The 13,883-nt window shown below is 38.7% G+C and overlaps 2 protein-coding genes, 1 long non-coding RNA gene and 1 other non-coding gene across 5 annotated transcripts; 2 read left to right on the top strand and 2 right to left on the bottom strand.

Annotated features, from left to right (window-relative positions):
• Window positions 1-1,101: 1,101 nt before the first annotated feature.
• LOC119731700 (coiled-coil domain-containing protein 62-like) lies at window positions 1,102-8,014 on the bottom strand. Its single transcript, XM_038204918.1, has 13 exons — window positions 7,860-8,014; window positions 7,188-7,313; window positions 6,726-6,991; window positions 6,102-6,294; window positions 5,476-5,642; window positions 5,053-5,154; window positions 4,570-4,647; window positions 4,323-4,416; window positions 3,774-3,875; window positions 3,362-3,545; window positions 2,298-2,490; window positions 1,615-1,737; window positions 1,102-1,335 (listed from the first exon to the last, which is right to left on the bottom strand). Exons 2-13 carry the CDS (start codon window positions 7,285-7,287, stop codon window positions 1,294-1,296), a joined length of 1,644 nt encoding a protein of 547 aa, XP_038060846.1. The 5' UTR covers window positions 7,288-7,313; window positions 7,860-8,014; the 3' UTR covers window positions 1,102-1,293.
• Window positions 2,648-5,145, top strand: LOC119731701. 2 transcript variants are annotated; one of them, XR_005271481.1, is made up of 5 exons: window positions 2,648-2,710; window positions 2,803-2,870; window positions 2,963-3,030; window positions 3,123-3,190; window positions 5,059-5,141. It is a non-coding gene; the product is annotated as an uncharacterized LOC119731701 (long non-coding RNA). The 2 variants fall into 2 exon arrangements; XR_005271482.1 differs by lacking the exon at window positions 3,123-3,190 and having other exon boundaries at window positions 5,059-5,145.
• Window positions 8,015-9,553: 1,539 nt separating the features above from the next.
• On the top strand, window positions 9,554-13,066 carry LOC119731698 (density-regulated protein-like). Its single transcript, XM_038204916.1, has 6 exons — window positions 9,554-9,616; window positions 10,505-10,636; window positions 10,732-10,884; window positions 11,682-11,798; window positions 12,023-12,159; window positions 12,666-13,066. The coding sequence occupies exons 2-6, from the start codon at window positions 10,516-10,518 to the stop codon at window positions 12,708-12,710; spliced, it is 573 nt and encodes a 190-aa protein (XP_038060844.1). The 5' UTR covers window positions 9,554-9,616; window positions 10,505-10,515; the 3' UTR covers window positions 12,711-13,066.
• A 598-nt stretch (window positions 13,067-13,664) lies between these two features.
• On the bottom strand, window positions 13,665-13,783 carry LOC119732733. Its single transcript, XR_005271595.1, has one exon. It is a non-coding gene; the product is annotated as a U5 spliceosomal RNA (small nuclear RNA).
• Window positions 13,784-13,883: the final 100 nt, after the last annotated feature.

Consider the following 13,883-nt stretch of genomic DNA (forward strand, 5'->3'; position numbering starts at 1 on the left):
TCGCCATCTTGTGCTCAAGAAACAGTACTAATGTACCATTTCTTTGCTAGTAGGCAAATAAAACAGTTTCTAAACTTCTAAATATTAGAAAATAAAAATAGTACTGAAGTCTTGGGGAAAATAGACTTGTTACATTTCTTGGCACTTTTGGTCACTGAATAAATAATGAGCACTGAATAATTCATATTTTTGAATACTTTTTTCATCTCAAAATAAGGCAGTTTTTCTCCATTTTGGAGCAAAAGGGAAGGCACTAAATTTTGAAATTTATACTTAAATATGTGCACAGTAAAAATTGGAGTTGCTCACATACATGGTAGATAAATACAATCTATCGTAAGTTTATAATTGGATGAGGAAAACTAACAATACTTCACACATTTTCTTTAGATATTCTGTAGGATTGTCATTTGTCTTGGCCACTTGAATTATTAAAAATCAGAATAATTTGTTAACTATTTTAGGAAGGCAGGCACAACAATATTTGATTTAAAAATCACACACAAGCATTTTTTTTAAAGTTCACTTAAAAAATACTTACTCTTAAGGTTTTTAAAATGTCTACCCTAACTGTATTTCTAGATTGCTCGTCTACTTTCCTTCCTTTTCTAATTTAAGATTTTATGTCCAAGATTTCAGTTCCTGAGTTTCGCTGGTTAAAAAAAATGAACTTGTTTTTTGGGGATAGCCCTCCCCTCTCTTGGTGAAAATACATGTGGGTCATTCCTATAAATTTGCAGTCCATGTTTTCCTGTCCCTGTTACATCTGACATCTACGATAATTATAATTCTGATGCACTCCTTAATGCAGTCATCCTCCAAGTGTGAATATGTGAAGAAAAGGACCCAGCCAAGTTTCAAGTCATTTTTAATGATACTCGATTGGCAAATTACAACATTTTGAGGTAACAGGGACAGGAACGAATATCACACTTTGGACAATAATTTATAGAACGACCCATGTTCTAATGACAAAGCCGCATCATAATCTCTTGTTTGGATCATTAAGCCGTGTCTGTATTACTTGGCTGTGGCTAGAAATAATACATGGGTCTATGGGAAGTGGCTGCAGCGGCTTCCACAGCCATGTGTAATTTCTAGTGTAGCCATTAATTTGGACACAGCATTAGTCTAGGTCAATTGCAACCTCATTGGAATGTGCTGACAAAAGACCTAGCCGTAGCTCTGTACCTGACACAACCTAATTAGTGAGGGTGATTTAGAGCCATTTTCCATGATGACAAATACCGCCCTCTATCGTCCATGCACAAAGCCATTAACACAGCAATTTGGCTACTCCTGGCTCCCAGTCGGTGGGCTTCTGATGGAATCATCCTGCCATGAAAAATAGAAGTAATTCTGTGTTTACTTTTTGATGATGGAACAGAAAATCCTAATTTATTGATAGACAAATTTACATTCAGGGGAGGGTGGGGTGGAGGGTTGGAGATGGGATGAATGGGTTAGAGTTAGAATTAGGGGTAGGCTTAGGCTAATTAGGGTTGGTTGTAGAAATATGGAGGCAATATAGTGTGTGTATGGGGTTTTTTTTGGGGGGGGGGGGGGGTAGGGGAGGGGGTTCTTATGGGGGATTGTATAGGCCTTTTATTCTACCTGTTTGCTGGGTTTGTTGATATACGGAGGCAGCGTTGTCTGTTCCAGGCTTTGTACCATCTGTCTGGACTCAGTCAGTAGACGGTGCAGTTTACTGGTCGGTGATGTCTCCTCTGCTGGGACCTGATTCAAATAAACACAATTCAATTCATCATGAATCGTACTTTGACAAATAAAAAAATTCAGTTTTCCTGAATTTCAACTCTGTGTAGTAGCTGATGACACTTTTTTATGTTGGGATTAACATTTGGAAGTCTAATATTTTGTTAGATATTGAATCAGGCAAAATATGCTAGAAAACTGGAGCTGAAAAAGTAAAAATGTAAAAGATGAAAATTTGACAGAAGCTCATCAATAACTTTGATAGGTAAAGGCACATTTAATATTTCAGCAATTTCTATTTATGTAAAGGAATTATTTTAAAAAAAATCAAAACTAGAGGTAAAAAATAATGGCTAATTTAATTTTTTTTTCATCTTTTTACAGAAATGGCAAACAAAACCCACAGGAAGATGAATATCCACAAGAAATCTGTTACTCGGAATAGTCTGGTATGCTTTTGAATGGTTAAGTCATTTAAGAGTAGTACAAAGTACAAAACATGTCATAGCATTTCATGTATGCTTTTTAGTAAAGTTAATATTATTTGTCAGAAGTTGTTCTGCAAAAGCCAGATTTCTGACCTCTCCTGATGAGTCGGCAGTCAGTAGGTCTTCAGTGTCACCGCTGCTGAGATCAGGCACTCCATGGTCTCCGTTGTCCTCCACTAGAGCGCCCCCTATCAGGCTTGTGTTATGCAGTGACGAATCGCGGCTTTTCGCAGATGCGTTGGCGGGGGACTGCGACGTGTTGTGGCTGCGATTCAGTTCATCGTGTCTACAGTAAAAATTCATTTATTTCTTAGATGTGATTCATTTATTCCCTGCAGATAGTTTCTTACCAAAGCCAAGTGTGAATGAGTAACAAACTGAGTTTTGAGTATCTCATGAGTACTGTGATCTAATGAGTTCTTCTTTCTTGCTGTACAGGTGGAGTTGAAATAGTGAAAGACAAAACCCAATACCAGAAATTCACGAAGGGACAAGGCCGAATATCAGTGAGTAACAATCTGAGTTATGAGTATCTCGTGAGTACCTAATGTGAGTTGTTGAGTTGCGATCTAATGAGTTCTTCATTCTTGCTGTACAGGTGGAGTTGAAGTAGTGAAAGACAAAACCCAATACCAGAAATTCAAGAAGGGACAAGGCCGAATATCAGTGAGTAACAATCTGAGTTATGAGTATCTCGTGAGTACTCACTGTGAGTTGCTGAGTTGCGATCTAATGAGTTCTTCATTCTTACTGTACAGGTGGAGTTGAAGTAATGAAAGACAAAACCCAATCCCACAAATTCAAGAAGGGACAAGGCCGAATATCAGTGAGTAACAATCTGAGTTATGAGTATCTCGTGAGTACTCAATGTGAGTTGCTGATTTGCGATCTAATGAGTTCTTCATTCTTGCTGTACAGGTGAAGTTGAAGTAGTGAAAGACAAAACCCAATACCAGAAATTCAAGAAGGGACAAGGCCGAATATCAGTGAGTGACCAAATGAGTTATGAGTTCTCACTGTGAGTTGCTGAGTTGTGATCCAATGAGTACTTCATTATAATATACATAAGTGAAGGGCAAAACAATTTTAAATTCAAGACGGGTCCCAAGGCGAGTATGAATGAGTAACAGAGTGATGAGTATCTCATGATTACTCACTGTGAGTTACTGAGTTGTGATCTAATGAGTACTTCATTCTTGCTGTCCAGGTTGAGTTGTAGTAGGGACAGATCTCTATGTTGTCTCTCATACACCTGTCGCAGGTTGGTAAGCTCAGCGTCGGTCCTCTCCTGCTTCGAGCGCTGTAAATCTAAGAGTTGGTCTTTTCTCTTTTCTCTTTCACCTTGAGGGAAAAGATGGTAAAGAAATTGATATACAAACAGATTTTTCACTGGAGATCTTAACCATAAAACGGCAGGGATCTGGTTAACCGTTTAGTCTCTTCACCAAATTCAATTTTGAAACTCATGAGTTGACTTTTTTTATACCAGAAGCGTAAGGGGTTTAGATGATCATGTATGGACAGAAGTTTTTCAAGAGTTTTAAAAAAGGTGATTTTATCCGGACTGACCTGCTAGCGTGAGTTCCTGCTGCAGTGCCTGTATGTCTCCTTGTAGTTGCCCTAGCTCTATGCTCTGCTCTGTATTGGTATTATTCTGCTCATTCAGCTGACCTGTTCAGTGACGAAAGAAAAGGAGATGAGGCATGCCAGTGCACAAAATTCTATTTAGTTGATTCACAATGGCTGTTCACTGGGAGTCTTTTCATGCAGCTGTCTGCACAATGGGCTGAATGTAGCACATTCATTGGCATTACGAGAGAATCCTATACAATAGAACTGCCCGGCTTTCTTCAACAGTTTACAGTCTCAGTCACACAGGGGAGTCAGTCAGTCAGTCAATCAGTCGGTCAGAAAGGTACAATGAGGACACTAGGCTGGCCCTTTTAGTCCTTTCATTGGCATGTTGGAGTAATCCTATACAATAGCACTGCCCGGCTCTCTTCACCAGTCAACAACCAGTGTAAGTCACATGTGACAGTCAGTCAGTCAGTCAGGCGTAATAAGGACACTAGGCTGGCCCTCTGGGACCGGCAAAAATCAACAATTTTTATAACTCACTGGTCTGTTTTTCCAGTTCTTGTTTTACTTCATTGTACTTTTGCTTTGACGTAGCCAACTCTTTCCTTGTAGTTGCTTCTGTATGACGAAGTTCCTAAATAAAAAAGGGAAAATTACCTTAAATATCTGTGTTCACAGAAATAAGACAGGAGTTGACCTGTTACAGAGCTCATAACAACAATTATGTACTGTAGTTCTCAGATCAGAGTGAAAATGAAAGTTATTTTTGTAACTTTGATGTGTTTACCTTGTTTGCGTGGTCTAATCTTTTCAACTTGCTGCTCATGTCCGTGATATGAGCCGATGCCTCGGCTAAATCGTTGTCCTGGGGGGGAAAAAAGACAAAATTAAACGATATTGAGACAAAAGTTTATTGACACTACTTGGGATTTCTGACGGTATATGTTAAACTGGCGAAAGTACTTTTATTTGCTTATAACACTTTAAACTGAGAAACATCCAATATTATGATCAAGTCTGAAGTTATGGCTATATTTGTGTCAAAATATTGAATTTTCCGCAAGTAATTTTGTAGAATACCTGCTATGCAATTTTTGTGTATGACAATCTGTCAAATTTATTCAAGAAAAAATCACTGTGTTTATAAATCTATTTGTCCTGGTACCATCATCAGGTTGTAACGGTAATACAGTGTAGTACAGTGTACTAAAATGTAATACAATGTAATACAATGTGCTACAGGTGATAACCGTTAACCATTTCTATTGACCTTCAGTTTCAGCATTGTCATCAATTCTTGTTCCCTGGCCTCAAAGTGACCGACTTGACTGGAAAGGTTGCGGATGATGGAATTCAATTGCTCATTGTGCTCCTGTGAAAAAACCCCAGAATTAATGCAACTTCTTCGTTTGTTAAGATAAACAAATCTCAATATGCAAATCAAAACTGATAGTTTTACAAAAAATTCAAGGAATCCCTTATAATGCTTTCTATTTGTGGCAATTAAAAAAAAAATAGCTCTCTGATAAGTGATAATTTTTTAATTCCAATTTTATGAATATATTAACAAACCACATTGAATTGACCAATAATCAAAATTATTTTCTAACCATTTTAACCAAACTGTTTTAACGTATCACAAACTTTCTGAATCCAATTTAAGGAAATTGTGAAACTAATATTTAACTTGTACCTCCATTTCTTTGATTTGTTGGGAAGCTGTGCTAGCTTTGTCCGACACCTGCTCCAGTTGCTTCTGCGTTGACTGCAGCGCTAGCTCCTTAGACTGGTCTTGCGATTCAAGCACCTTCAGTTTTGTTGACAGAGTTTTGACTTGGTCCGTTCGAGTCTTGAGCTCACCTGCAAATCAATGGAAATATTAACTGAAATACTAAGTGAATATTTTATTTCGTTTTATCTTTTAACTGGTATTGAAACTTGTTTCATTCCATGGGTGCAATAGATTGTTTCATTAAGTCCCGCCCCATTATGTGTTGACCAATCACAAATGAGACTGCAACCGGCATGTCTAACAAAAGTCCGACATGTGTATGATGTGTGCCTGGAACATGCAATGTAGCATTTGAGAAGCGCATGTGTTGTTGCCCAATTTGCAAAGTGGGTGTGGCTTATGGCTATATACAATAATGCTCATTGTCTTTATAGGCAGCTTTGAAGGTCTTTGTATGTGCTAAGTTTCAAGTGCAAATCAGTGTATGGGATTGGGATAGAAGGAAACAACCAAAAAGAAAACATTAACAAAAACAAAGGCTTTTTTTGAAACTTTTCGAAAAAGCCAATTAACTTGTTTTTGGGTACCTTCTAGCCTGGAATAACGTTGTTCCAGTGTGAGCAGTTTCTGTCGATCCTGTTCCCAGGCTAGCAACTGTTTCTGGTGAGATGCTACCATCTCGTTCAGTTCCCGGTCTCGGTCTTGAAGCTCACCGATCAAAAGATGCAACTCCTTGCGCTGTTTCTGGATAGTTGTGGTCTCGAGCTCAGACACATAACTCTATAACCAAAGACAGAGGTTCCCTTTTTCATGAGTGTTTCAAAAGGGGAAATTGCACTCAGATATGAGGTATTCTCTGCCCATTTTCATATGTTGTGCTCAGTTAAACTTTGTACTAAATTTGAGAAGGAATTTCACAATTTCAAAGTTGATTGAGCTAGTTCACTTTGTCTGAGCAGATTTTGTCTTCTTTTATTGGATTGGTTTCCATCCTAAATGTAGATTTTCCTTCAAAAAACAGCACAACTAGTAGTTAGATTTTTGGCAAATTTTAGGTTGTTTTGGTTTTTAGAGAAATGGACCATCATGCCTGTCAATCAAAGAGTGCTCATTGACCAATCAAATCATGAGTTTTTGTCAGGTGACCACAGCAGTTAACTCTCTAAGGTGGGCGGGGCTTGTGACCTGTCACCATGGCACCCATTACTTACATGTCTAGGGGGTGAAGACCCATAGCCTCGCGTCGGACTCCCAACTCGCCCCCGACTTGGACTCAACGAGGTTCTCCCATTTCCAACACTGGGGGAGCCCCGACCTTTCCCAGTGGGCGGGGACGACCGGGTATAGCTGAGGGTGGGGGCCGAGGAATGATTGACGGGAATGGAGGACATAGCGAAGGACGATAAGTGGGCGGAGCCAGGCGATGTTGTTGTTCTGGGCGTGCTGTGATACGGCTCGTAGCTACCCTTGGCATTACCTTAAAGTTAATGTTCAATGGGAAAAAAATGACATAAGATTCTGAACATATTTCATAATCATCAGGGAATAAATACAATGTAATACAATGTAGCATAGGTGCAAATGGATTAATACACATTACAAATAACACAAACACCTGCTTTAATATCTCTGAAATGCCAACATTGCAAGCCATGTTTGAGGATCGACCGTACCTGCCGTCATTCGTGATGATCTTTTGCTACTTGGTGTGTAGTCTCTATGACTGTTGCCATGGTTTCCAAGTAGTGGTGTTGAGAAGGAATGGCTTTCCATTATGAAATGAGTGGACAACACAAGACCTAGTATTATAAAAACAATGAATTAGAATCACAAAAATGTACAAATGATAACAAAATAAATGAAATTCCTGAAGTCTATTCAAGTGTTTGGTAGCTCAGTAGTATAAATATGCACTTTGCAAAGATTCTGAGTTCAAAAACTTGAATCTCCATTTTTTTTGGGGGGGGGATTGAAATTAACGAAGTTGTACAATTCCCCCCCCCCCCCAATTTTTTTTTTTATATATTCTTGTTTTGTGTTTTAAATTAAATCATATTGTACTTTTATTGGAGTAGAACTACTTGTTTTATTTTAATTCATGGCTGTGAAGGAATTTTCTAAGGGAAGCAGTACAAAGCCCCCCCCCCCAGCCCAGCCCCCTCTCCTCAAGCCCCGCCCCCTCACCACACACTTTGTGGTGCACGCAACTGGTGCAACATAATTCCGTAAATAATCTCTAGCTAATGATTAATATTATCATACTCATAGGTGATCATTTAACACTTATTTGGTTTATACGAATAACTTAACGAAAAGTACGTTAGATCATGGAGGTAGAATCTCACCGAAACGCAGGAAGAAAATCGAGAACAACGCCACGAAACTAGTCCGGCGTACACCGATGACATCGCATCGCGGGCAGTTTTTTGAACTTGTTTATTTTTGGTAGGAAATAGTCAGGCTCCCGATTCATCTCACTATTTTTACAGTGAAGGACGCCTGGGAACCCACCACATTTTCGTAAAGTACTTCACTTACCAGTTTGAATCTAGCCGCGACTCGGGCCCGATTTCGGGCTGCAAACCCAGTCGGCCGCGAACTCACACGCGCAGAAGCATAACATTTACAACCCATGTAGCACAGGGAGCTCCAAAAATTATATTCGCTTTGAGAGTCCGTCATTTTTTTATTTAATGGAACGAATACCAGGAAATTAAACATAAACCACAAATTTCTAGCAAATGACTTTTTGAAAACATGCTATAGAAAATATCTACATCTAATAAAAAATGACTTTGACCTTTTTTTAATTTCCAGCCTTTACCTTTTGTGCATGGAGCCTGCTTAGGTTTAAGGACATGTCACAAAGTGTACCTCACATGCTTGAAAAAGTTAATAATTTTTTTTATATATAATCTGAAAGATAATATCACTGGACACACTTCATTTTAAATGAGGCTTAAGCTATAGTCCATTCTTTTGTTATTAGTGCATTTTGTTCGTTTGAAGCAACAAAAGTGTTCAAAATCTAATGAAGGATACTGAGCAACTAACCTGATGAAGTTCCAGCTAAGCTTCAGCTGTACATTCCGAGAAAAGCAGCATTCTAAGATCTCAATTTCAAATCAAAAGTTACTGAATCATGTTTTGAATTGTTTTGAATTGCAGCTATACGCGGCGTCGCGCACTGATCCGACGAATTATAACAACCGCGCGCGCGTGTGCGTCGTTCCAATACTTGCGCGCGCTTCCCTGAATAACAAAACGAACTACTAATTTAAATTTTCCTACGGTGCTTCTTAAGAATCACCGTTGGAAATGCCTTCTTTCGTTGATTACTTCAAAATGACAGCTTCCCAGAGAGAATAATTTCACAGGGAGTTTAGTTCCCTTACTATCTTTCAACCAAGTTTGTTTTTCAACAATAATTACGCCAGTTACTTTTCGGATGGCTGCAAATGATGGACTATAGCTTTAATTAGCTGTCTAAGTATTGCCAGCCTCACCAAGGGAACTTCTTTCCCCTATTTTGTTCATGCAGAAAGTGTATACCTGATATGCTTGAAAAACAAATGATATTTGTATTAAATACTTAAATTTAGAAAGGCAAAATCGATCCACTAAAGTGGCATGTTTCCAGACATCTATAACAGAAAGTGTACCTAACGTGCTTGGGAAAAAAGGCATAGACTTTTCTGAAAGATCCGGACACATTTGTGATGTATCTTTCAAACTGGCATGAAGATATTGGGAAAGGATGCCATTTTCTTTGAGGCTGGCCATGATAAGAGGAACCAATTCAGCATAATAATCTTTCGTATTATGCAATAATACAATGTAAATAGGTTATTAAGCCAAAGTTGGAGAGTACATAAAGTTCAAAATCACAGAATTTTTCTAAAGTCATTTAACAAAACTTTGTCTTTCATGCTTTAAAAGCTAGTGTACTTTCGTTACCGGTTGTCAAAGCGAAATTTGCGGGAGCTCCCTGTGCTGCATGTATTTTAAGCTTTTTCTTCCGCGTTCGAGGCCCGAAATCGGGCCCACATCGCGACTAGGGCTAGGTTGGTTCATTTTCATCATCATCGGGAATCTATATCACGTAAGGACACACGTTGATTTTTTTTTTTATCATCGTTTACTGAAATATTGTGAGCAGTTAGTTCATATATACAACCGTTATTTAGCTGAGTTATTAACCAGAATTTTATTTGAAGTCAGCTGGTTGTTGCAAACAATTACAGTGGGGCATGTGGGGCATGGCACCATTCGCGAACGGTGACATGACAATCAAGACAGTGTCAGTGATCAATGAAATTCACGTGTCTATACTGTACTAATGTATTTCGAATGACTGTTTTAATTTGATGATACTCTGTCCGATAATCTTATTTCCTTGTATAAAGCAACTTAGGTTAAAATTAAAAACATGAAAGTAAAGTAGGCCTATATTGTGAATTGCATTTGCAGCAGTGGTTTCGAACCTGGATCCCTGCAGTTTACTGCAGCATTTCTGGTTGGACGTGCGGGCCTAGTTTATATTAATATAAAATTTTAACTTTTTAAGTGATATTCGCAATGGTGCTTTCACAACAGGCCTACTGCAACGATAGAAGTTAAAAATGGCGTTACGGCTACCGAAACGATAGCCCCTACGATTTACTTCATAATTTTTTTTGGGGGGGGGGGGGGTGGGGTTAATAATGACTCATATATCATGTTGAAATAGGCCTAGCTAGAAAAGAGTTTATTATAAAATTTAAAAAATGCTAGTTTGCATCTATTTGTATTTATCCGTTGTATTTATCCATTAATAGTAATAAAATAATAGACAACCCAAAGATAAAATGTAGGGCTGAGGTACCCCAGCTAACTTTCCACCATGTTCTTGTCTTCATCATCAGCCATTGAGTTTCCAACAAGTCTCTCCGATGCAAATGGCACTACGTTGACTGTTTAACTTGAATCCCAATTTTCATCTTAATCATAGAATTAGCAGTCATGGCAGAAGCTGATGTCACTGACCCCGTCGATCTGAATGAAGACTCACAGAAGACCAAACCAAAAAAATCGAGCAAGAAGAAAGACGTATCCTATCCATTGAAAGTTGTGTACTGTGGAGGTAAGATTTCTTGTGAAATTGACATGATTGACCTTAATTATATTCTTGTCTTTCAAAACACAACCTTAACGTTCGTCTCCCTTGCCATATTTCAGTGTGTTCCATGCCCGTGGAGTACTGCGAGTTCAACCCGGCTTACAAGGACTGTAAGAAATGGCTCGCCGAGAACTGCCCAGATTTGTTTGAGAGGCTGACTATCGAAGAGGAGGCGGATGCGGGAGATGGGAAAAAGAAAAAGCAGAAAAGAGGTTCGTCTTTAGGCTATGGCTCAGAATTATGCATGCGCCTATGGAAGCATTTGAAGCTATTTGCCATAGACTTGTGTGTCACTTCCAGCCAGAGCCAGTCATTGGGCCTTACTTTGTCTCTTTTTTTTAGACTCAAGATTTTTCCTCGTGCATGTTTATATGAAAGTAAAGTGTGTTGAGAGCCAATATAGCCCATCAGGCCGGCGTTTATCCCCGGTTTCCTTGGCATGAAATGACTGAGAATATTTCTCTGGATGGGATGCCAGTCCATCGCAGGTTACTCCCCAGCTAATGTCGGTACCCATTTATACTCCTGGGTGGAGAGAGGCAAGTGAGGTAAAGTGGCTTGCCTAAGGACACAACATGGCCAGCAGTTGCATTCAAACCTCTGACCCTCTGATCATGAGTCATAAACCTTTCAAGACAGGCAATGCCCTTAATGCTTTTCAATCTTTTTTTTTCTTAACTAGCATTGGTTTCTACATACTTTGATAATGCTGTAACCCCAGTAATTTGATTTGCTTTAATAGTTCTCATGTACACATGCAGAACCCAATGCCATTTTATTGGCATGCAAATATTTCAATCGATTTGACCTCATGTTAGAGGTCACAGGGACAGGTTTTTTTTTATCTCTGACTCTGTATCTGAGTGTGATATTGAGATGGTGTTTTCCATACTTCTTTCCTTGACTTTCTTTGAATCTTGAGCTTTATTCAGCATTTGTAGCCAATCATTAACTCTGGTGGTTAATTGATGCAAAATTATGCAAATTTGTGTAAAAATTAACTGTTCAGGAGGAAGAGGTGTGATGAAAGTGAAGAAGAAGGCCGAGCCACAGACTGTAACAATTTCGAGGATTCAACGTCAGAAGAAGAAATACGTCACAGTAGTACGGGGCATCGGTTCACATGGTAAGACACAGCACATGTCTATATGGGTCTATTATCTGATAGGCCTATAGATTATGCTTAGGGTGTTGTTTTGGGTGCGATTTGCAAATCTGGCTTAAGTTGTAAGTAAGCTTTTCTGAATAAATAACAAAAAATTGAAGAGCGCCCTCAAGTGTGTGTACATATGGGTCACCTGCAAATTTGCTTAAAGAATAACCGATTGCCAATGATTGTTGCTCCTCCAGACATAGACTTAAAAGATGCGGCCAAAGCTTTTGCGTCACGGTTCTCTTGCGGTGCATCTGTCTCCGGGGACGATGAGATTGTTATCCAGGGTGACGTCACCGATGATCTGCTGGACTACCTCTCAGAAAAATTCAATGTAAGATACTTTTCAATCTTGCGATTAAACTATTTTTGCTGCAACAGGCTGTCCATACTAGTTCAACAAGCTGCTGGTATGCAAACAATTAATTGTGCATGCCGTAGACTTTCTTTGGAAACTGGTCACAAAAACGATTTTCATTTGTGACTTTCTGCTTTTAAGACGTGGACAAATTGGGGAGCCACCAACTTAGTGCTGGATAGCTAAGTTGGTAGAGCACCGGAACAGAAATCCAGAAGTCGCAGGTTCAAACCCCGCTCCAGTCAATTTCTTTGAAAAAAATTCTTGCAAGATTGTCAGAGAGTTTGTCAATTCTGAATTGTGCTCAGGGTTTTAAAAGAGTGCCAAATCCTATCCTGTACTGTGATGATACATCTTACAAATACCAACATTTTGCCATGACCAAAAAACTTGGAAGTATATGAGTCTGCTGTTTTCAGATTGTATCAATCTAAACATTTATGTCTTCGTCTTATATTTCAATTTTGTCTTTCTCGTTTCAGATTGATGAAGATAATATAGAAGATCTAGGAGACGTGAAGAAATGAAAGCCAACTCTACTTTATTCACTTCATTATAGACCTTATGCATTGCCGGTACCTCGGAGGCTGGTCTCTGTTATTTTATTTTAGTAACAATGAATGCCAAAAGGGTTTACTCATACCTATCCATGCAATACAAAACCATTGCCCTCAGACTCCGCCTTCATGCATAAGGTCTATATCTTATTAATATGGTCACATCGATTTAATAATGCTGATACTCAGATACTTACCTTTCTGTTCAAATGTTCGGGCAGTTTAATGCAAATGGTAAGAACATGTAACAGGCCCGCCAGTTTCAAAGGGGTTTTACAGCTAACTGTCCTTGACAAAATTTTGCACCACACTGCAATAATATTGAGTTCCCTGCATTTAATATAGCAGAGACTTTTACAATACTGGGCCCAATTTCATAGCGCTGCTTAACAGCTGACTTTGTGCTTACCGAGCCTCCATCTATTTCATAGGGACCGTTAAGCAGTAAGCACAGCAAAATCACGCTTAACCCCAGAAGAAAACTTTGCTTAAATCAGTGACGTAACAATAGAAATCTCCATGCGCGTGCAACCCTTAGCATGAAATAGTGCTTAAGCAGCAGCATGATTTTCTGCTATAGTAAGTACAACTTTTCTGCTTACTGTTAAGCAGTGCTATGAAATTGGGCCCTGGTATCTGGGATATTTTGTCTTGCTGTAATTTCAGTCATATGTCTTTGAGATGTGCAACAATTTTGTTTAGCTGCCATGTTGAGCAACACAAAATTTTATTACTTGCATGAAATTAAAAGTAATAAAAAATATTAAGTAATAAATTGAACATGAAAATAATTTAAGTAAATGTGTTCTTTTTAATTTGAAGGTTAGGTTCCCTTGCATATTGAACTTCCATTCTGAAGAAATAGTAATTCTTTAACATTGAAAGTTTTAACAATTAGTGTTCCTATCTTTTGATTTATTTATTAGGCCGAACTTTCGCTCGGCCAGTGAAAAATTATTAAAGACTCATCAAATTGCCCATCTGCACGGAAATCTTTAGTAAAAGGCGAAAGATTTATGCGAAATGCAGAAAAGCCTGAGTTACCCAATAAATGGATGATTTGAGGCTACCCCCTTGAGATGTAACATGACACTCACAGTAAGATGAAACCAACGTTAACCCTCGATTTGTACAGGCATCTGC

This window comes from Patiria miniata, unplaced genomic scaffold, assembly GCF_015706575.1.
Source record: "Patiria miniata isolate m_02_andy unplaced genomic scaffold, ASM1570657v1 HiC_scaffold_24, whole genome shotgun sequence".
Classification (NCBI taxonomy): domain Eukaryota; kingdom Metazoa; phylum Echinodermata; class Asteroidea; order Valvatida; family Asterinidae; genus Patiria; species Patiria miniata.